Here is a 24,914-nt window from a genome sequence, read left to right on the forward strand (position 1 = left end):
TGATACTTGTGATTCCAAAGACAAATCTTCATTAATTAATAATTTAAGTTGACTTTATTCTGTCTTCTTCTTCTGTCTAGCGTACTTGCTAGTTGTTCCGGGTAGCAGCTGTAACAGGGCAACCGCGCTGTTAGCACCCCAAGCTAACAGCCTATTATCGCTGCTGGGTACCGCGCTGAGCTAACAGCCACTGACATCGCCCTCTGCCTCGCTCTCGATCTCCCGGTTTTATGCGCTCTTGCGATCCGCCCGTCGATCACCGTATGCAAGATTCAGCAATCTGGCAGATATGGCCATTCTCTATGATTGTGCGTTTTTAATTTTCTCCTATCTTCAAAATTGTGGTTGCCACAGATTTTCGTCTTTTGTGTGGGCGGAAGGAGGTGGGGCGAAATTTTGAAACACACTTGTAGCAGTGAGCAAAAATAAATACACTTGTAACTGTAGGTTTTGCAGTGAAAAATTACAAATAGTTTTGTAACAGTGTGAGCTCTACAGTCAGGTCTAATAGTCTCTGAGATTTGTGGATGCCACAGATTTTCGTCCTTTGCGGGCGCGGAAGGGGGTGGGGCGAAGTTTTGAAATATACTTGTGCAGGTTTGATATCATAGGAATGTGGATAAAATTTTGTTGCTCTAGCTCTTATAGTCTCTGAGATCTAGGCGCTAATGTTTTGCGCTAAGCAAAGCCGTCTATGATACGTGTCTGTTAAAGAGAGACAGGCGAGAAAAAATGAAATTGTTTTCTTCATTCTGGCTATAATAATGATACGATTCAATTCAGATTCTACAGTTTAAAGGATGTAGTCATTCTCTGCGATTCTGCGTTTTTGGTTTTCTCGTATCAATTGTGGATGCCCTTGTGGGGGCGGAAGTGGGCGGAGAAATATACCTGTAATAGTGACATCACAGAAGTGCGGATATAAAATTTCGTTGCTCTAGCTCTTATAGTCTTTAAGCACTAGGTGTTAATAGGGACGCGCAGACGGACGGACGGACAGACAGACAGGGCTCAATCGACTCGGCTATTGATGCTGATCAATACTTTATGGGGTCGGAAACGCTTCCTTCTGGACGTTACACACATCCACTTTTACCACAAATCTAATATACCGCTATACTCATTTTGAGTATCGGGTATAATTATAACCATTGATTTGTGAAATTATTGAACAATCAAAGTCAGCGAAAAAGCTAGTTGTCTTAACATTTGTTGACGACCACGTCGGGGCGTTAATAAGAATTTAGATATTGGATATTTGGCCCCCAAACGTTATACCAACATGGAACCATTTTTCATTCAGGTTGGAAAACATAAAACACTCATTCAAAACACAGTCTTGTTGCTATTGGAATGCGTATTCTGTGATAATAAAGATCATACAGATCATGCAGCTGTAGCACTCGCTTTGGAAACCTTTCGCCATCTTTGCGTCTTAGAGAGGCAAGGAAGCTCAGAGTTTGCTTCAACTGTTTAAAGAAGGGACAGTAGTGCATCTTGCCACGACAGTCATTATGATAAGAAGTCAATTTAGTGATCTTCTTCTTTGCCGGTCTATTCTGGATTCAGGCTCTCAGATTAATTTAATAATCTCTCGTTTTGCTCAGAAGCTTCAGCTGAAACGAGCCAAAGGGTCGGTATCAGTATCCGGTATCGGGGCTGATTCTGCATTTCACACGGAAGGTTTAGTTAATTTGGTCGGTCGATCCAGGACTTCCGATTACTCCACGAGTCTCACAGCTTTTGTTGCCCCACGAATTACAGGAAACCAGCCTGTTTCTTCATTTGATGTATAAAAATGGAAAAGCCATCCCACACTTCAACAAATCTCAGTCTCTTATCTCGTATTGGAGCCAGTTTTCCCCTGGACCTGTCTTGAAAAGCGGCGAGGTGAGGATCGGCTGGACCATCTGAGAAAGAGAAGGACTCCCAAGGTGTTACCGATGCCTGGAACCTGGGCATAGAGGACATGAGTGGCTGCTGCATCAAATGCGGCGAGAAAAGGCACAAAGATGCTGAATGCAGCAAAGCAACAGCTGGCAAGAAGGTCAGGAACCAAAAGGCCCCAAAAACTGCCCGCGCACACGCAGCGGTGTCGGCAAATCCAGGACGACATGCAGTTGATTCAACTCAACCTGAATCACTGCAGGGCCGCTCAGGATCTTCTTACGCAGACGGTACGCGAGCTTGGCTCTGAAGTGGCAATCCTCAGCGAGCCGTGCAAGAAGGAGAAGGCCACTGCCGACTGGGCCCGGACGCTGGAGGCACTGAGGAGGCACTGCGCGCAGCTATTTTATCAACAGGATGCTCACAATGGACACGTGTCAGTGCTCCAGGGCATACGAAGCTTCAAGACTCCTCAGGGCTCCGTTTTGGGGCCCCTGGTCTGAAACGCCGACAGAGTGCATGTTGGTGGGACCACGATCGTCGCAGTCGCAGAGGTATATTAATTACCTGGGAGTCCTCATCGACACGCGCCTCTCTTGCGAGGAGAACTTGGAGTACGTCCACATGAAGGCCGGCGGGACCGCGGGAGCGCTAGGCAGGATGATGCTGAACACCAGAGGATCAAAGCAGACAACGAGGAAGCTGCTGACGAGCGTCGTCACGTCGCAGATGCTCTAAACCGCACCAGTGTTGGCGGAACTCGCGAAGAGCTACATGCGAGGAGTGGAGGCAACATGTAGACTGTACACCATCAGGATCGCATGCTCGTTCCGGACCATCTCGGACGAAGCAGCGCTAGTCATTGCCGGGCAAGTTCCTGCTCATAGAGCTGATACGAGAGAGGAAGGAGATCTACGACGCCACGCAGGAAGTGCAGCTGAGGTACGCTCCAAGTAGAAATAAAGGACGCCGCCAGAAGGACCAGCAGGGACAGATGGCAGACTCGATGGGACCACTCACCCAAAGGCCGATGGAGCCACACTCTCATCCCGAGCATAGCATGCTGGGTTGAAAGGAAGCACGGAACTGAGCGGACATGGCTGCTTCCGCGGCTTCCTCAAGCGCTTCGACCACGAGACAGAGGACTGGTGCCCCGAGTGTGGCGCAGGCATAGAGGACATAGGACGCTCGGCACGTCCTCTTCGACTGCCACAGGTTTGAGGACGAGCGTCAGACACTGGAGGAGTAGCAAGGTCTGGGGTCAGCACCGAGGCAGACCCGAAGGTATGGGAAGCGGCTGCGGAGTTTGCCTCTAGCGTCATGCGAAAGCTTATGTCCCTGGAGAGAAGAAGACGGAGTAGGTGTTCACGCCACTGTAAACAATGCTTTGCGGCAGTACCGCGGGGCCCCTAGCACCAACAGTTCACCTTTCCGTTAATTAATTAAATCTATTTGTATAGAATATCAGAAGGAAATCAGTTCATCAGGAAGTAAACAAATAAATGAATTCAAGAAAAACGAGGGGGAACGTTGTGAGTTGCTGCGGACACCGCAACTCTACAGTTATACCCGATACTAAGTCAGTATGGCTCTCCTCCAGCAGGCGGCGTCTAATATTAAACGACACGACAAAGAGTGCGTGCGAGAGAGACAGAAAATCAGTCTGAGCGTGACGTCGGGCGCTGCGTAGCCACTGCAAATTGATTTGTTCCCTTTGGGTATAAAAATGATCTGATCTGATCCAAATTCAGCAACCTGATAGATATGATCATTATCTATGATTCTGCGTTTTTAGTTTTCTCGTATCTTCAAAATTGTGGATGCCACAGATTTTCGTCCTTTGGGGGGCGGAAGGGGGTGAGGCGAAATTTGGGGATATACGTTTGCTGTTGTGAGATCTAACAGGAGGGCAGATACGAAATTTGGTTACTCTAGCCATAATAGTCTCTGAGATTTGTGAATATCCCCGGATTTTTCCCCGTCCTTTTCGGGGGCGGAAGGCGGTGTGGCGAAATTTTGAAACAAACTCGTCTCGGTCCGATATCTTAGGAGTGTGGATACCAAAATTGGTTGCTCTAGCTTTTATAGTCTCTGAGATCTAGGCGCTACGTGTGTGTTAGAGAGACACAGGGCGAGAAAAAATGAAATTGTTTTCTTGATGCTGGCTATAATAATAATACGATCCAATTCAGATTTTGCAGTCTAAAAGATATGGTTATTCTCTACGATTCTGCGTTTTGGGTTTTCTCATATCTTTAAAATTGTGGATGCCACAGATTTTCGTCCTTTGTGGGGGCGGAAGTGGGCGGGGCGAAGTTTTGAAATATTTTTGTAGCAGTGACATATCACAGAAGTCTGGATCCAAAACATCGTTGCTCTAGCTCTTATAGTCTTTAAGCACTAGGCGCTAATAGGGACGGACAGACGGACGGACGGACAGAGGGACAGGCAGACAGGGCTCAATCGACTCGGCTATTGACGCTGATCAAGAATATATATACTTTATCGGGTCGGAAAGGATTCCTTCTGGACGTTGCACACATCCATTTTCACCACAAATCTAATATACCCGAATACTCATTTTGAGTATCGGGTATAAAAAACCACAAAACTAATATATCCCTTATCTCATAAAGTTTCGATTCTTTTCATAGGTTAGAAATAGTTGTGAGCTTTAGATTTCGTAAAAAGCTTTAGATTTAGAATAAAATTTAAAGAATCCAGGGAAAAGATGGAGGTTGTCTCACGTTGATTTAAAAAATGTACATACCATAGTTAATGTCATTTTATCAATTTCATGTTTATCCTTTGTTTTATGTTGTCGAAATGGGGAATGGCCTTTAAGCAATTTGTATAGCATGCATCCGAAACTAAACCAGTCCGCACAATAGTCATACGAAGTTCCCTTTGATAACACTTCTGGCGCCATATATCCGTGAGTTCCAACTGATGCATGTGGTTTTTTCCTTGAAAAGTCACAAGCCAAGCCCAAATCAGATATTCGTATATGTCCATTTTCATCAAGCAATATGTTAGCTGGCTTTAAATCACGGTAAACAATACAACGCTTATGCATATGCTCCAAGCCTAAAATCACCTGGTAAAACAATTTCTCATTAATCCAGAACACACTATCCATGTTCACTTATATATAGATTACCTCCGCAGCGTAAAATTTCATTTCGTCTTCGCTAAAAACTCCATGCTGCGATAGATGGTAATGCAGATCTCCACCATTCATTAGATCCAATATAAAACACAGTTTATCGGGCGTATGAAAGGCATATGTCATGCAGACAATAAATGGACAGTCAATCTGAAAAAAAACATTTTGTAGTACTGTAAATTTTATAATTAAAATATAAAACTTACTCCAGTGCTCACAGCTTGCAACATGTTCCGTTCATTAAGAGCCAGCATCTCACCTTGCTTCATTTTAATGCGTTTTTTGTCTAAGCATTTCATGGCGTACATTTTTCCAGTGTCAGCTTTTCGGCATCCATATACTTCCCCAAAGCCTCCACGTCCAATTATCCTATGTACGCTAAAATCGTTCATTGTCAGCTAAAATATTCGAGTTTAACGAAAATTAAGTCAGTGGAAAGGACAAGGACAAAAGAAACAGTTGGATGCGAAGATCTTTAAAACACTTCGCAACAGAATAAGAATGAAGTAATTTGTTTATGTAGTTAATGTGATCGCCTAATTCCCAATAGAGGGATGGGAATCGATTAATGCTTGATTAATTAGTTGCCAGTTTTGTGGTTTGAGGTGATTTGTGCAGATTACATAATTAGGTCTCCCCAAATATTCATTTTTAGCGTTCATATGGTCTTATAACTCTTATCTCTCCAGATACAAAAACAAACACAATGCCTTCTAACATTAGATAAATAATTAATTGTAAATTACGATTTATCTTAGGCTTGAATTTTGTAAATAAAATTTAAATATTTGCAAATATATGTACATATACATACATTTCTGCCTCTGCGCTGACACCAAACCGACTAAAAAGTAAAATAACCGTTTAGCTTTTTATATAACAAAACGAATCCTAACTGCAAAAGTGATTTGGTCCGATTTGGTTATCGGAACGAAGGAATGAAATAAATGTTTGCGCATAACAGCACAAATGTGCGGGTAACAAAAAATACTGTGCTCGTAACATACGCGCAACAGAACAGCGGAATTGGGATAGCTTGTCCCGCCATATTTAATTCAAAATGTTTTTGTAACAAAGCGGCCGTCCAAATCAAAAACCGGCTTCAAGGAAACGCGGACATCTCCCAGGTGGAGAAAGTCAAGCTGGCCTGGCCGAGCAGCGAGTAGAGAAGGACCGGCTACACTACGCCCAAATGCCACAAATAGGGGCGTCGAACGCCGAATTCGCCAATAAGGTGAAGGAGATGATGGCCACCAAGGACACTCCAGCGAGCCAGTGGCATCGCGGGCCCAAGAGTGCAGCCACCGAAAGCGGCCAAGAAGCCAATACCAAAACTCAAAGCTAAGGTCAGTGACCTGACCAAACGACATTTGATCATAGCAGTCGTTGACCGCAGCGATGAGAATGGCAGGATGACAGCGGCACAGTGGAAGCTGGTGCATGCGCATTTTGTTAACGTACTGTTCGTGCAGATGGAGGAATGATGCCATGGAGCAAGGGCTCGCCCACATATCTCTAGTCCAGGAGCCCTGGATAGCGTCAGGCAACTCCGTGGCCGGACTAAAGTTCTCAAGTCACAACTTGTTCTAGTTTGTAGAACTAAAAGCTAATGCAGCTATCAATCGGCATTAACAAATGTGTAGCTTAAGCTTGTTGCTTGGGAAATATTAAGTTTTCAAAATGTATACTTATTTATAGGTAACAAAAATTATAAAAGTGCTGAGTCTGTAAAAATATATGTGCAATTATTGCGTTATTTTGATGGCCGATGTGTTCGCCCTCTGCATTGTTAGCAGATCTCGTTGAAGTGGCTTGTGTTTTGTCGTATATTACATATTCAATTGAAAACTGTTCCACTGTGTGGTACCAACGGGTATTACAAAATACTACCTTTTGTTTAACCTGTTATATACACATCCTTCCACATCCTCTTCTCCCTCAAACTGGCTATTTGCCTGCACCCAACGACCTTTGCGCAGGCCTACACCAAATGCCTCACAGATGGATGCTTTCCTGGAAGATGGAAAAAGCAAAAGCTGGTGCTGATACCAAAACGTGGGAAAGAAACGGAGAACCCATCGGCATACAGGCCTATCAGCCTTCTGGACAGTGCAGGCAAGATGCTGAAGAGCTTAATCAGCGCTAGACAAGGTGTGCGGCACTGCCAGAAAGGCCTTGGAAAGCACACGATGGACATAAAATACTGTCTGGTGGCAACACTGGACGTGCAAAATGCCTTTAACTCGGCATCGTGGGTCAGGATAGTGTTCCCGGATACCTGCAGATATCGTGCGGATTCCGTGACCGACACGGATGATGGGCCTCGGGCATACTCCATCACGGGAGGAGTCCCACAAGGATCTGTACTGGGACCGCTATTGTGGAATACCATGTACGATGGAATCCTTCGCCTCAACTTCCAGCAAGGAATCGTGGGGAAGGAATTCGAAATCGTGGGATTCGCTGACGAGACCGCGGTGACGGAGAGCTGCACGAACGCGGCAATCGAAAGCATAAGCGACTGGCTAAACCAGGCAGGGCTCAAACTTGCCGAGCACAAGACGGAAGCGGTCCCCATCAGTAGTAGGAAACAGGTGGAGACGGCGAAGACAACCATAGGAGGAGCCGCAATTACTTCAAAACGAGCGATAAGGTACTTGGGAGTTATGCTTGAAACCCGGTTGTCGTTTAGGGAGCACCTGCAGCAGACACATCAGAAGGCACACGGCGTAGTCATGGCGGTTTCACGAATGATGCTGAACCATAGAGGCCCAAAGACGGCGAGCAGGAGACTGCTGTTTAACGTGGCTAAGTCATCGATACTATACGCAGCGCAATATGGTCTCATGCTACGAGGACCAAGAGTTACTCTAAGGGCATTGAGTCGGACTTCAGTCTGCGGGTCAGCTCGGCGTTCCGTATAGTCTCCACAGAGGCCATAATAGTCATAAGCGGCATACCACCTGTCGAGCTTGCAGCGAAGCAAGCCAACATTGCAGCATGGATGAATCGGCGTCAAGGAGAACTTACGTTCGAGCTGACACAAGTTCTCAGCGGTCACGGGTGCTTTAAGGAGTACCGTCACCGCTTTGGCCACGGGGAAGATGGGCTGTGCAGCTACTTCGGAGCAACATGTCCTGACCAAATGCGCCAGATTTTCAGAGGCCCGCAGGCGAGCAGAAGGCATCCTATGGGAGCCCATAACGGTGGAAGGTTTGGTACCAAGATGCTGGAAAACCAAACAAAGTGGACGGCAATATGCAATCTAGAAACAGAGATCGCTTCGGAATTAAGGCGGCTGGAACGCACACGAAATGAGCGGCCGTAACAGGCTAGCCAGCCTTATGAAGCAAACCTTCACGGCAGTCCCACAAGTCTGGTCCATATATGTAAATGTTATATATTTGTATTCTAACTTTTATATTACTATATTTTATATATATAGTGACATATGCATAATTCTCTACTCCACCTACACATTATGTTTATGTCTAATTCACCCACCCCATCCACAAAAGTAACTGGACACCACTCAAGAATCAATAAGTGATTCTTCCCACACTACAAGCTAGAGTCCACTAATCTAAACAATGGACCCCATTGATTCATCAACGCCAGAATCCCGCCACTCTCGAGAAATCGATTCTTTAGAATCGTGCCACTCATGAGGACCAATCAGAGCTAGTCATAAAGCCGAGGAGTATCACATTTCTAGCTCCCTCATGTAATGCAACACCGATCGCCACCAGCGGATGCCTTTCATCAAAGCCGACGCATCCCCAAATATTGGTCCAGGCACGTACGCCACTGACACGAAGATGCAGCCGAGTAAAGTAACACCCGAAGCCAGAGTCGAGAGCTCCAAGAGAAGGGCTCATGGAAACTAGCCAACAATAGAGAAATCAGTTCCGTTTGAGACAAGCAGACAAACAGTCAAGTCGAGGAATTCATTATAATCTAGTGACATAAAGATATTAAGTTTGTAAAATAAAAATCATTTTTAAAAACTTAAAATCGAGTTGCGGATATTTAACTGGCGCAGTCGGTAAGATTTCGTTTAAAATTAACTCCTATATTTCGGTAATGGTCAGCTTGCGTAATGTTTAATTACTGTGATCACGTAATCCCGGAATCGTTAATGTAAATTGTGAAATCTGCCAAAGAACATATGTGCTACGAGCGCATACGATTTGCAAATTTAAAATTAAGTGAACTGAAGTGAGCTGAAATAGTGAATCACCAAGAACAGTGAAAAACTAAACACAACACTCAAAAGCGACATATGGTACCGAAATTTTAAGAGCATTGACATTACCAAACTTAATGACGAATTCAATACATATGACTGGAATATAATATTTGGCATGGATGATGTTAATTCTCAAGTAGAACAACTACGAGCTCACATAACATGTCTTTATGAAAAATTCGTACCACTGCGTAAATTAAAGATTGCACAAAAGAAAAATCCATGGTTCAATCAATGTATTGCACACAATATATCATTAAGGGACAAAGCATATAACAAATGGAAACGCTACAGAACGTCTGTTCAGTATCAAGAATTTAAAACTTTAAGGAAAAAAACCAACCTATTAATACTGACAGCTAAAAAATCTTTTTATTCTGTAAGGTTTCAAAGTGCAATATTAACAAGAAGGACATGGAGGGAGCTCAAAGACTTGGGAATAGGGAAGAGGACAAATAACACCAAAATTGATGTAGACATAGATGAATTAAATAGAAAATTTGTGATAAACGGGGTACCTGAAGTAGCATATAATCATTATCTTGACAATATACCGAATAGTTCCTGTGATAATAACTTTAGCTTCATGTGTGCCAGTCAGTGTGATGTCCTTGAATCTGTGCTTAAAATTAAGTCAAATGCAATCGGACTGGATGAAATACATCCAAAATTTCTAAAAATCTTACTTCCAAAAATATTACCACATGTGACTTATATTTGCAATACTGTCTTAACAAAATCAATATTTCCAAGTACATGGAAGCTTGCGAAAATAACACCGGTCCCTAAAGGAAAAAATGAATATAGACCTATATCAATTCTATCGTTTTTGTCAAAAGTCCTTGAACAATTAATGTCACAACAAATTCAAACTTTTCTAGATAACAATGCACTACTAAGTGACAAACAGTCAGGTTACAGAAGACAAAGAAGCTGTACTACGGCAATAGTAAATATAACGGAAGACATTAGATTAACACAAGATGAAGGAAATGTGACGCTATTAGTACTACTTGACTTCAGTAAAGCATTTGACACGGTTAACCACGAAATCTTATTAAGTAAATTAGTTAACTTTTTCAATTTTAGTAAGGTAGCTATAAAGCTATTAAAATCGTATTTAACGGATAGAAGACAGGTAGTGGTAAGTGGAAGTAGAATTTCTTCAATGATGAGCACTGCACGTGGTGTGCCTCAAGGTTCAGTTCTTGGGCCGCTTTTGTTCTCATTATATGTGAATGACCTGCCAGACGTCCTGTTAAATTGTAAAAGTCATATGTATGCGGATGACGTCCAAATGTATGTCAGTCGTCCATTGAGTAAAATTGATGAGTGTATAAGTGTGTGTAACAGTGATTTGCTCAATGTGAGTAGCTGGGCGAAGCGTAATGGTCTGGCACTTAATCCAGATAAATGTAAATGTGTAATTATATACAAGAAGCAACTAAATACGATGGCCTATCCAAAACTTGAAATTGAAGGAAAACAAATTAATTACGTAGATCAGGTGGAAAACTTAGGATTAACATTTAACAATACGCTTTCTTGGAGTAGCCAAGTAGTGAAAGCTACTGGTAGAACATATAGTCTACTAAGAAAACTCGCACCAACACAAAAATACCTGCCAGATAAACTCAAACTAATGATAGCTAAGACATATTTGACACCCACCTTATTCTATGGTATTGAAATATTTGGAAATTGTGACGCTGAATCTCAAAAAAAGCTAAAAGTAACATTTAACAACATTGCCCGCTACATATATAATAAGAGACGAACCGATCATATCTCAATCTTAGCAAGACAAATATTCAAAATGGATTTAAAGACATGGATAGGGTACAGAACAATTATTTTTCTACATCGAATAATCTATACCAGACAGCCGAGCTACTTATATGATAAATTAACCTTTGCTTCATCAAATAGAACGTTGAATCTGGTAACCATAAGGTACAAACTTGCCAATTCAGGAAAACAATTTTTAACAAATGCTATTCGGTTATGGAATGAGTTACCTTTCAATATTAAAAATATTAGTAGAGCAACGCAATTTAGGGATAAACTAGAAAAACACTTGATTAACCCATAAAAAAAAAAAAAAATAAATAAATAAATAAAAATAAATAAATAAGTAAATAAAAATAAATAATAAAAATAATAATAATAATAAAAAATAATAATAAAAAAAAAATAAATAAAAAAAAAAATAAAATAGGAAAAAAACAACAAAAAAAAAAAAATTAGAATTAGTATTAGTATTAATAATACAAATATTAGTCATAATAATAAAAATATTAGTCATACCAAAAATGTTAAAATAAGAAAATCATTCTGCTTAAAGCATACAACTACATACATATGTGAACTCCATGTGACTAGCGCTTTAACATAAAGTAGGAATACTGTTGCGTTAGGAATATATATACAAATAAATACAAATACAAAGCTTACAAGTAAACCAATCATCACAAACAACTACACCATGGCGTTACCACCACTAACATTGAGTGAGATCCACTTGAACCAGGCAGTGCTGTCGATACGACAAATACTTGCCTTTGACGGTTCATCTGGACAACTGAGCTCGTTTATCAACCGAATCGAATATGTATGTAAAGGACAGTGTATCAAGCAGTTAACACTATCCCATCTAAATTAATATTTGAACTTAAGATACCATCGATAAGACCTAACCGATATAACCAGACTTAACCGATGTTTAAAAGACCTAACCGATAAGGGGTTATCAATATGGGAGTCGGCTTTTGGAAGCAGAAGCGAAAAGTTGATTAAAAGTTGGGAGAAAACACTCAATAATTGTACCGTAGAACTTATACACTTTGTACTCTTTTTCGATCTCAGCATTATTAATAAACGATACTTTAATATAAATCTTACATTTGGGAGCTCGTCCGCGTCGAATACAGAGCTCAGAGTGTGTGAAAAAGAAAAACAGAAGAAAGTAGAAGCTGATGCAAGAAGAGGATTGTTGAAAAGTTGTTAAAGTTGTTGTTTGTAGCTATATAAAGTTGTAAAGTTGTTGTGGCTATAAAACATTAGGTTGAACAATCCAAATTCTTTGAACATAACAGTAGACACACAAACAGTAGTTTAATTAAAGAATCTGTCTTTTAATTCGGTTGAAAAGTTGTGAAATTCAAATTCGCGCAAAAGTTTACGCCGCGTCGCCCGAGGTATGCATGATGAAGACGAAGTTGATTCTGGAGACAGCAGCACAGTTTGGCTTAAAGATCAAATGGAAGAAATGTAGCTTCATGCAGCAGCGCATTAGCCGGGAGATTTTACGATCCACGACTCACCGCAGCATCAAGCTTAGAGCATAAGACTAAGAGTTAGTTACGCTTCCACCCCCGATTCAAACGGCCGATCTACCGCGCGACCCCCGAACCAAATACACAGCGACATATATCAACCACGAAAAACAAATGTTGCAGAATTGATCTTCGATTCCCCCCCCCCACTACAAATATTGGCCCTTCGAGCCGGATCTTCGCCCGAATACAAGGAGAAGCCCACCCAGCAAGAATAGGCGGATAATTCCCAAGTAACAAGATATGTACCGATTCCCCATCTGCAGTGGCTGCTCTCCTCCTGGTCCCAGTCGGCTGGACATATCCATATATACATACGTGCCGTTTCCTTTATTCCACCGTTCTATTGACGGCGCCATATTATCGGCAAATCCGGGCGTTCTCCACGTCTTTGAGTGCTCCTCAACATCCACATTCCGCATAAAAACGGTCGTGCTTATACATAGTTCCGTTATCGGTGCAAGCAGTTGTGCCCCAGTGAATTTAAAATAATTCACCCACAGCAGGCCAAATTTTGTTAGCAGACTAATACGCCAGCCCCCGTATACACATACCCCTCGGCATATGTACTTTTCCATATGTACTTACCGCTCTAGCTCAAAGAATTAAACCATACTTCGTTCTGCCAATGCTTGTGGCCTCCGATCCAGTGCTACCAGCTGAGCTTTCGTTGCTAACATATGTACACATTGCAACGCAATCCAAGCGGCTGGCAACAAACATAAAGTCATATTCTTGCAATTACTTTGTTGTTTATTCCGTGCAAGCTCAACGTTCCATAGTTTGTCCGTTTTAACAGGAAATAAAATAACAAATCACTGCGCCTCCTTATTTAACTAATTATACTGCCAACAATATAACACACGATCCATACATACGGCACATACATATGTATTTTTCTTACATATATATATACGTACGTATTTTAAATTTGCATATTCTTGCACATCTATATAATATACATATTGTATATAAAACGGTTATCCACCGTTTTACCCGTTGTTTTACATCTCGCCAAAAGGGTGGTACATAGCGCTTACAGCCATACATACACACATACAAGCAGCAGCAGCGGTACATTCTTTTCGTTTTTCTTTTCGCTTTCGCTTCTCCACCGTTTACTTGCGTTTTAGTTGTTGGGAGAACATTTTGCGGTGCCGCGCTTGACAGTAACGGAACGGAAAGTGACGCGCTACCCTGCACTTCGAGGGTATATTGTTTTAACCATTGTTTTGCAACCGACTCTATATAGTGGCACCTTGTGCCTCAATATTATTGCTCATCCTCATTAGTCGTTCTTGGTTGGACAGTTTTTTATATTGTTCGTAGTATTTTTATATTTTTATATTCCGGCCACTGTGTACGATTGCTATAATGTAATTTCGCAATAAATTCCAAGTCCACATATCCCCGGATCTTCGTTCAGAACTCCTCACCCGCTCACCTGCTTTGCGACTCTGATCGGCGTGTTCGCAAATCCATCAGCTAACCATGCTCACTGGTGAAAAGAAATCTCGCAAGAAGTTTGATCGGGTGAGTTTGCTGAGTTTGACCCATCCACCCAACTCCAACGGCTCAATCACTACGCCCACATCTTCCCGTCTGGGCTCAGCTGAGCGAGGTCCGACCACGTCCCGAGCTCACACATCACATGCCTTCGAGGCTTTGTTGCTCCCCTCGGTAGTCCTTCGCACGGTTCCTAGCACTATGGCCCAATCGGCCGACAGTTCTGCATGGTCTAAGTTTGCCTTGGCTGCAAGCAGACTGACACGCTTCGACCAGAAGCTGAGCGCTCCAGATACTAGCACACCAACCCGCTCGCTCTCCCAAGTCCATCGAGATCAACTCCGAAGTCTCTGGGCGAAAGTGGACGCGGAGTTCGAGGCCTGTGTGGGTGCGATAGCGGAAGCAGATCCAGAGCGGGTAGCTGACGTCCAAGGGATGTACGATGACTGTTACGCGGTCTACGCGCAATGCCTTGCCGAACTGAACGATCAGCTCAAGCCCCCGACTGTCCCTCACACGCCACAACTGCCCGTTCAAGAGCCGACTTCCGGAGGTTGCCGCCTCCCTTCATGTGACACTGAAGTTTTTAGTGGGGACTACCAGCAGTGGCCCACGCTCCGAGACCTGTTCACCGCCATCTACATAAGAACCCGATGTTGGCTCCAGTGGAAAAACTGTTCCACCTCAACAAAAAGACGAGCGGTGAGGCCCACGACATAGGGGCACAGGCTCCGCTCACGAACGAGGGTTTCGCGTCCGCATGGAACGCCCTCCGTGAGCGTTTCCAAAACAAGCGGCTGATACTCAAAGCCCAGCTGAAGATCCTTTTCAGTCTGCCCCAAATCCGTACACCATCGCCCTAAGAAGCAGCTGTGAAATTCTCGCCAGACCCCTGCCATTGACCATAGCCAATTATCAATCGTACTCGTATCTATAGGCCTTCAAAGTCGCATTCATTGGGAACAACTAGTACTGTACGGTTATACGGACTTGAAGATGGTAGAACGGGTCGGATTCAGTCTGAGCGATAAAGGAAAGAGTTTCTTAAAGCCGTATATCGCGATCAGGATGGTTTATCGGAGGCCGGATGAGTGTCCCGAGCACACAGTGCCATACCTAAACCGAGATCAGCTAAAGTCTGTATAAAATGTCATTATGATGATGTAGGTCTGATAATCTCTTTGTAGAGCTATTGGATATTACCCGAACTCGGAGGAATGCAGCCGACCCGGTCGTAGGAACTGGCATCTGTTCGTTATGATTAAGGCGACGATATTTTTCGGCTCAGTGACTTATGCTATTTTCGAATCCCTGGACAACAATGTGGAATGGGGTCGGGATCTCGCCTTCATAATAGCGGTTCGCACTGAGTCTTTTCTGTTTACAAACATAACTTCTCAAAATTCTTTATTTTCAGTCGTTTTTCATATATTTTAAGCTGATATATTTCCTGCTGTATGCCGGTAATGTGGACGAGGTAATCGACGGCCTCAAGGAGTGCTACCGTTGGGAGAGAGCAGGCCCGGCTGCTGCAGGAGTGCGATCGGCAAAACGTTTGCATTATCTGATTGTCATCGGAATGCAAATTGTTTGGCTGGCTTTCATGGTAGTCTTCGTCCTGCTATTGGTTACCACGCCCCTCTGGACAGAACTGTCGCTACCGTTCCATGCAGCCTTTCCGTTTCACTGGAACGATCCTTCGAAGCATCCGTTCACGCACATTCTCATCTACTGCCTACTTTCTCATGTGGCTCATCTCCATCGAAGGGATGTCAGTGGTCATTTATTCCCAGCTGACGACTGCGTTGAGTGCCCTGTGCGTTGAACTTCGGCACCTCCACCAGTTCTTCGATGGAGACGAGGATCTGCTCCGATGGGAGATCAATCGTCTGGTCAAATATCATCAGAAGATAATCAAGTTTGAATCTGTGCAACACCTGGGCTTATAAGTCCACTAAAGTATCCCTTTTTCAGTCTGTTGGATCGGTGCAATGAGGTATTCCACGGCCCTTTAATCATGCAAATGCAACTACAGCTGCTGGCGATGCAGATTCGGTAGCCGAATTTATCGCCTCGGAGAATGTGCAGCCAAGTACGTCTGCAGCGTCCGTGTCCGTGGTGTCCGCAAGTTCGCTAGTTGTCCCGTCTATCCCGATCCCACCAGTAAATAGACGTTCCGGACCTAGGCCTAGGTGACTAAACCACTGGTAGGAGTCCCACCAAAACGACAAGTTTTTGTTCCACGGCTGGCCCCTGACCTCAAATCTAACGATGTAATTGCTTTTATTCAAAGCAAAATAAAAGCCGTGGGTTTAAAGGTGGAGAAATTTAACTTCTCTTATGCCAGGCAGATAGCCTCGTTTAAGATAAGCATCTCCCCAACTCAATTTGACACCATTTGCTCCGCCAACTTTTGGCCGGAGCATTTGGTGCTGAAGGAGTTTAAGGCTAAGAAGAAGAATATGCCCCCCATAACTCAAATCATTCCATTGTGCCACCCTCAACCTCAACTTCCTCTTCCTCATCCTCTCGTCCTGCTTCCACCTCTCCAAAAAACTAACTTTTCTTTTAGTAACTTATCAGATTATTAGAGGCTTACGTAGTAAACTTAATGCCGGACACTCTTAGTTCCGAGGTTTTGGCTGGTCGGTACACAACTTTTAGAAAGGACCGTTCGTCTCGACGTGCAGGAGGGGTTCTGATTGCAGTGGACTCTAACTTCACTTCGGAACACTTCACAGTCCAGGCTCAACCGAAACTGGAATTCCTGTGTGTAAAACTGATTCTTCCCGCTATCGGTATATTCATTAATTACTCGTATATTCCACCTTCTTCGGATATCTCTATTTATGAGCAGCATTTGTCTGTTTTAACTGCTGTTTCTTCCTCTCTATCAGATAAAGATCATATGATAGTTCTTGGTGACTTAAACTTGCCCGGAACTGCTTGGTCTTCGGTAAACGAGTCTAGTAACCTAGTGCCCACATGTCACGACATGACTTTGTTGACGGCTTGCTTGACCTGTCCCTGTCTCAAGTCAATCATGTGAAAAATTCCCTAGGTCGATTGATTGATCTGTGCTTTGTATCGGATCCGACCATAGTGTTGTTAACCCGAGCCCTTCCGCTCACTATTCTTGAAGAAGCCTACCATCCTTCTTCCGAAGTGTCGCTAGATATAGGACCAACTGTATTGGATCGGTCGAGTAGGCTATCTGAAAGTGACCGCTTTCGTAAAGCCGAGTTTGCGAAGCTTAAAAACCTTAATAATACTCATTAGGGATTTTGATTGGTCCGCTTTGTACTTGTGCACTGATGTGATAAAAGGCACAAACATTTTTTACAATGCTTTTGGCACATTTTTTGATTCTTGTGTCCCGCTTTCTTGTCCGATTAGATCTGAAAAGCTCCCTTGGCTTACCAAAGAATTATCCAGTGTAAAAAACTTAAAATCAAGACTATAAAAAATTTCAAGAAGTTGCTTCTCCTACTTCTCACTCTCGCTATGTAATAGCTCGGTCAAACGTTTTAGTTCTTAATGCTCAATGCTATAAGAACTACCTCTCTCGATGCAGTATACGTTTTTCTCATGGTGCCCTCACTACAAAAATTGAACGTGTGCTTTAATAATACAGCTAGATATATATTTGGGTTAAGCCGTAATGACAGAATTTCAGCTTTTTCATTCAAAATATTCGAAATGCATTTTTTTAAATGGACTGACTATAAGATGCGGCATCCACAATATTGAAGATACGAGAAAACTAAAAAGTCAAAGTCAAATCTACAAAGCAAAAATAACGCAAAAAATTATCCATTTTGAATTACCTGGAGCTAAAAAATGTTTGGGTCAGCGTTTCGGAATTGCAAAGTTCAATTCAACCAGATGCAAGATACTAAGGGTATGTGAAAAAAAGCACAACATCTGAGAAAACATTTTGAAAGCCCCAAAACTATCAGAAAAAGTCGGATGCGAATTTAATTTGCTACTGGACACTCATTTATATCCAGCTTTAAGTCAACAGCTGGCCGATATCAATTTTCTCCCATCCCCAGAAAAAGATAAGTTTTTACACCGATACTCGTTATCATTTCTTAATACGTCGGCAAATAATGATCAGGCAATTGCCGATCTTTTTGCCCAATTTTTCCAAACCACCGTAACATTTGTCGAAAAGTGGCGAACCAAAGATCGTTGTGGCCGACCGTGGCAGTTCTAGCGACCCGCTATTCGTTTTCGCTTCTCTTTCGCCGTCTGTTTCGTTGCTGCGCAGCGCACTGTCAAGACCGGCTGCATAGAGTTCTAAGCGTGGTCCGTTAGTTTTCTTCGCCGCCTCTTTCGTCGTTTTGCTTCAGCCAGCTCTCGAGACCGGCTGCACATACATATCTCTCTCTCCAATTCGTCCGTGTCCGTGGTGTCCGCAAGTTCGCTAGTTGTCCCGTCTATCCCGATCCCACCAGTAAATAGACGTTCCGGACCTAGGCCTAGGTGACTAAACCACTGGTAGGAGTCCCACCAAAACGACAAGTTTTTGTTCCACGGCTGGCCCCTGACCTCAAATCTAACGATGTAATTGCTTTTATTCAAATAAAATAAAAGCCGTGGGTTTAAAGGTGGAGGAATTTAACTTCTCTTATGCCAGGGAGATAGCCTCGTTTAAGATAAGCATCTCCCCAACTCAATTTGACACCATTTGCTCCGCCAACTTTTGGCCGGAGCATTTGGTGGTGAAGGAGTTTAAGGCTAAGAAACAGAATAGGCCCCCCATATCCCTTACAAATATTTCCAGTGTGCCGCCCTCAACGTCAACTTCCTCTTCCTCAACTTCCCGTCTTGCTTCCACCTTTCCAAAAAACTAACTTCTCTTTTAGTAGCCTATCAAAATGTAAGAGGCTTACGTAGTAAGCTCAGCATTCTTTTCCGGGATAGTGTTGCATTTGCTTCCCACGTTATTGTGAAACCTGCTTAAAGCCGGACATTCTGAGTTCCCAGGTTTTGGCAGGTCGGTACACAACTTTTAGAAACGACCGTTCGTCTCGACGTGCAGGAGGGGTTCTAATTGCAGTGGACTCTTACTTCACGTCGGAACACTTCACAGTCAAAGTTCAACAGGAACTGGAAATCCTGTTTGTAAAACTGATTCTTCCCGCTTTCGCTATATTCATTACTTGCTCGTATATCCCAGCTTTTTCGGATATTTCAATTTATGAGCAGCACTTGTCCGCTTAAACCGCTGTTTCTTCCTCGCTATCTGATAAAGATAGTATGATAGTTCTTGGTGACTTCAACTTGGCAGGAACTGCCTGGTCTTCGGTAAACGAGTCTAGTAACCTAGTGCCCATGTCACGACATGACTTTGTTGACGGCTTGCTTGACCTGTCCCTGTCTCAAGTCAATCATGTGAAAAATTCCCTGGGTCGATTGATTGATCTGTGCTTTGTATCGGATCCGACCATAGTGTTGTTAACCCGAGCACTCCCGCTCACTATACCTGAAGACGCCTACCACCCTACTTTCGAGGTGTCGCTAGATATAGGACCAACTGTATTGGATCGGTCTAGTAGATTACCTGAACGTGTACGCTGCTTTCGTAAAGCCGAGTTTGCGAAGCTTACCTCATTAACCATTAACCTCATTAGGGACTTTGATTGGTCCGATTTGTACTTGTGCACTGATGTCACAAAAGGCACAAACATTTTTTACAATGCTCTTGGCACATTTCTTTATTATTGTGTCCCGCTTTCTTGTCCGATTAGATCTGGAAAACCCCCTTTGTTTACCAAACAGTTATCCAGTCTAAACGAGGGGGAACGTTGTGAGTTGCTGCGGACACCGCAACTCTAGAGTTATACCCGATACTAAGTCAGTATGGCTCTCCTCCGGCAGACGCCGCTAATATTAAACGACACGACAAAGAGTGCGTGCGAGAGAGACAAAAAATCAGTCTGAGCGTGACGTCGGGCGCTGCGTAGCCACTAAAAATTGATTTGTTTCCTTTGGCTATAAAAATGATCTAATCTGATCCAGATTCAGCAATCTGATAGATATGGTCGGTATCTATGATTCTGCGTTTTTAGTTTTCTCAAATCTGCAATATTGTGGATGCAACAGATTTTCGTCCTTTGTGGGGGCGGAAGGGGGTGGGGCGAAATTTTGAGATAAAGGTTTTATAGTGAGATCTAACAGAAGTGCGGATACCAAATTTGGTTACTCTAGCTTTAATAGTCTCTGAGATTTGTGAATATCCCCAGATTTGCATCCTTTGCGGGGGCGGAAGGGGGTGTGGCGAAATTTTGAAACAAACTCGTCTCGGTCCGATATATTAGGAGTGTGGATACCAAATTTGGTTGCTCTAGCTTTTATAGTCTCTGAGATCTAGGCGCTAATGTTTTACTCTAAGCAAAGCCGCCTATGCTACCTGTGTGTTAGAGAGAGACAGGGCGAGAAAAAATGAAATTGTTTTCTTGATGGTGGCTATAATAGTAATACGATCCAATTCAGATTCTGCAGTCTAAAAGATATGGTCATTCTCTACGATTCTGCGTTTTTTGTTTTCTCGTATCTTTAAAATTGTGGATGCCACAGATTTTCGCCCTTTGTGGGGGCGGAAGTGGGCGGGGCAAAGTTTTGAAATATTTTTGTAGCAGTGACATATCACAGAAGTCTGGATCCAAAACATCGTTGCTCTAGCTCTTATAGTCTTTGAGCATTAGGCGCTGAAGGGGACGGACAGACGGACAGACGGACAGACGGACGGACGGACAGACGGACAGACAGACATGGCTCAATCGACTCGGCTATTGATGCTGATCAAGAATATATATACTTTATGGGGTCGGAAACGATTCCTTCTGGACGTTACACACATCCACTTTTACCACAAATCTAATATACCCCAATACTCATTTTGAGTATCGGGTATAAAAACTTAAAATCAAGACTTTATAAAAAATTTCAAGAAGTGGGCTCTCATACTTCTCACTCTCGTTATGTAGTAGCTCGGTCAAACTTTTCAGTTCTTAATGCTCAATGCTATAAGAACTACCTATCTCGTTGCAGGATACGTTTTTCTCAGGACCCTAAGCAGTTTTACTGCTTCGTAAACAGTAAGCGTAGAACCTCCGCACACCCATCCTCGCTATCATTTTGTAATACGTCGGCAAATAATGATCAGGCAATTGCCGATCTTTTTGCCCAGTTTTTCCAAACCACCTATTCTGAGGAAAGCTACTCTGGTCAACCGCACCCATACGGATTACCGAGGTCGAACGGCATTTTCAGTCCCTTGTTAAATGAATATTCCCGACTTCATGATCTTCGACTAGTTCAGCCGGTGTTTTCACCGGGTCCACACGGGGTTCCAGGTTGTGTACTCAGGTACTGCGCCGAGGCTCTGTGTGGACCTTTGCTTAAACTATTCACCCTGTCCATTGATTCCTCTTGCTTCCCCCCCAAGTCTGATGCAAAAAATTATAGAGGTATAGCAAAGCTATCCGCTATTCCCAAAATGTTTGAGAAGGTTTTTACCCCGCACTTTCAACATCTCTGCAAGTCACTTATATCTCCAACTCAGCATGGATTTATAAGGCGGCGATCAACCACCACGAACTTGTTAAGGTTTACCTCTTTCATTATTAAAGGCATTCAAGGTAACTTACAGACGGATGTTATTTACACCGACTTTAGTAAAGCATTCGACTCTGTAAACCATTCCCTTTTAGCACATAAACTTGACCTTTTAGGGTTTCCGCCCAACCTCCTGAGATGGATTTCTAGCTAGCTTTGTTCTAGGTCTCAAAGAATCCTCTTCAAAAACTCCCTCTCTTTACCAGTAAAGGTTTCTTCGGGAGTACCACAAGGCAGCCATCTAGGCCCCTTACTCTTCACACTCTTTATTAATGACTTGCCTTCAGTATTAACATACTCTCGAGTACTTATGTATGCGGATGATGTTAAACTCTGTGTCCAGTACAAGGACATTTCATTTCATTCTCGCTTGCAATCCGATCTCAATAACTTTCAGTCATGGTGTTGTGCAAACTTGTTACACCTTAATGCCTCGAAATGCAAAGTTATGACATTTCATCGTTCTAGCCCTTTGTTGGCTGCCTACACCCTATTTGGTGGTTCTCTTGAGAGAATTACCCTGGTGGATGATCTGGGTGTTATGTTAGACGCCAAGTTAAAGTTTTCCGAACACATTTCTACCATGGTAAATAAGGCCATGGGCGTGCTTGGGTTTATAATGAGGTGGTCAAAGGAATTTGATGACCCCTATATAACAAAGACTGTATATACCTCGCTTGTTCGTCCGATCTTAGAATACGGCTCCTGTGTATGGTGCCCTCAGTACAAAGTACACCAGGACCGTATAGAATCAGAACAGAAAAACTTTTTACTCTTTGCTCTGCGGGGCCTTAACTGGGATGCGGGTGTAAGACTCCCATCTTACTCTAGTAGACTACTATTAGTAAACCTCTCATCCTTAGTTAACCGTAGAAAAATGCTTGGTGTGATATTTATGAACAACTTGATCAGGGGTGACATAGACAGCCCTGATCTGTTGAGCCGCATAAACTTCACGATTCCTATTAGACTGACTAGAAATTTTATACCGTTGTTCCTTCCACTTTGTAGATCGAATTATTCCTTGCATGAACCGTTTAGGGTCTTATGCTCGGATTATAATTCCCTCTATTATATTATATCCAACACTAATTCTCTTCTTCTTATTAAATTATTAATCCTTACTCACCTTTCTATTAATTAGTAACTGTGGTGGTATTTGTATTTTGATTGCATGCTTAGTTTCTTAGTGAGTTTAGTGCTAATTTTCCTCGAATGTTAGTCTAATAGCTATCTTTCTTGCATGTTCGCGTTTGGTTCGGCTACGCACCGCGCGTCATGCGGCAGCGCCCCCTTGCATGTCAACGTCCAAATAAAAATGATCGTCAACTTCTTGCTGGTCTCCCTGTCGGTCTTTGAGGCAATGATGGCCAGGCACGACCCCAAGGTGGCAGGCCAGTTCATAGTTCTAATGATCTTGGCTTTGGGTCATTTGTCGATGTGGACGAAATTCGGGGATGTAATGTCGCAGGAGTCGCTGGAAGTGGCCGATGCTGCCTACGAGGCTTACGATCCGAATATTGCTTCGAAGGCAGTCTATAAGGATTTACGCGTTGTAATTATGCGATCCCAAAATCCGCTGATAATGAGAGCCAATCCCTTTCCTGCCTTCAATATGATAAACTACATGGCCGTGAGTTTGGTTGAAGAACTGGAAGTCCGCGTAATAAATCTATCTGCATATCTCTCCTCTTAGATACTCAACCAGTGCTACGGAATCCTCACCCTTCTGTTGAATACTATGGAATAGGTTCTACTAAATTCTTTATATGTATTTCGATGTTCAGTTTTGAACTTTAAGCTCGGCTTCTGAAGCATTTGATAATGCACTTATATTTAATCGATTCCCATATGAAACCCACGGCTTTCCCATCCTCCAAGTCCGGGATCCTGCTGGCATCGACGGTTCAACGATTGACCAGCTTTTGATAACCTATTTCCACAATTGCTTTTTGTTGGTTCCTCGACGGCAAACAAGTTTCCATGAAGTTCAGTGAATTTGCGACTAAAGATGGCAATAAATGGCAATGCAATCTGTGCTTGGCTGTTGCCCATGTTGCTGGCAGCCGCATGGCGGAAAAGATGTTACCCGTAGCACGTTGCTGTTGCTGTTGCATGTTGCTCCTAATAAGGCTGCTGCTGATGCTGGCACAGCATTTGAATTTGTTTCTGATGCTGCCTCTGCTGCTGTTCTGCTTGTTGCCGTTGTCATCTTTCTTCTGCCACATTGCCGCGACTCTGTGTTAATAAAAATGCCAGAGCCGGCAACGCTGCTGCCACATCCGTTGTCTCATAAGCATGGCTCTCTATGGGCGCAACATGGCCTCTCTATGCAACAGCAGTTGCATCTCCTCGACGCTCCCGCCGCAACAGTCACGCTTACTTGACAAACACTCTGGCAGACTCTGACGGCCGTTGCACAACTCTCTGGGATCCCTCCGGCACCGGCGTTCCATTCGCTTGGCAAAATCCATTTACATATTTCCATCCTTGTGCCCCGACAGTTAACGGCCCTGCCCCATGCCCCCGTACACCCCCCCCGTGACTCTTTGGGCCTACCTTTGGTTGGCCCAGCGCTTTTAACGACAAAGTGTGAAATTTCATTGAATTTGAGCTCGTTGACAAAAGTGGAATGGCAACAGAAACACACGTAGAATCAGCGCCAACAATCGCTGGGGTACACTGAAAGAAACACCTTCATAAAGTTACTTCTCGGAATGTGAGGTGTCGCTTTGGGCCCATGAGCTCATTATGTTCCAATTTTCAATGTAATTTTTGCATTGAATTTGTTGCCTTTGATCGTGACACTTTTCTCTCTCTGTGATTCAGCAGGGCAGGTGCTGTAATTTGTTGTTGCTGTTGTAATTGCACTTGTTGTTTTGCAAATTAATTTAAATTATAGTTTTTTGCTGTTTTATTGCCGCTGGCGAGCCAGTTAGGTGGAAGGTACATTTTAGAAGATGGAGTACGGAGTACCACAGATGGATGGTTGGACCGATGGATGGGCATTTCATTTCTGTTTTAAAGGCTAATTTAGTGGAAAGTAATAGCGGCAATTAATATGCCAACAACGCTGGAAAATACAAATTTTTGCATTGCGTGTACAATATTATTTTATGCAAATTTTAAGGGAGAGAGGAGAGAG

At 43.2% G+C, this 24,914-nt stretch overlaps 1 protein-coding gene and 1 pseudogene across 1 annotated transcript in view; one reads left to right on the plus strand and one right to left on the minus strand.

The window, feature by feature from the left end:
- LOC6602044 (G protein-coupled receptor kinase 1) overlaps nucleotides 1-24,914 on the minus strand; it is a 272,725-nt gene that overhangs the window by 131,977 nt on the left and 115,834 nt on the right. Inside the window, exons 8-10 of the mRNA XM_026985719.1 lie at nucleotides 5,260-5,451; nucleotides 5,048-5,203; nucleotides 4,658-4,984 (exon numbers count right to left, since the gene is read on the minus strand). Of these exons, the coding sequence (XP_026841520.1) occupies nucleotides 4,658-4,984; nucleotides 5,048-5,203; nucleotides 5,260-5,451 (675 nt within the window). The remainder of the gene's footprint in view (nucleotides 1-4,657; nucleotides 4,985-5,047; nucleotides 5,204-5,259; nucleotides 5,452-24,914) is intronic.
- LOC6602043 lies at nucleotides 15,140-23,519 on the plus strand (annotated as a pseudogene).

The sequence above is a fragment of the Drosophila persimilis genome, unplaced genomic scaffold (genome assembly GCF_003286085.1).
Source record: "Drosophila persimilis strain 14011-0111.01,24,50 unplaced genomic scaffold, DperRS2 tig00000002-arrow-pilon, whole genome shotgun sequence".
In the NCBI taxonomy this organism is placed as follows: domain Eukaryota; kingdom Metazoa; phylum Arthropoda; class Insecta; order Diptera; family Drosophilidae; genus Drosophila; species Drosophila persimilis.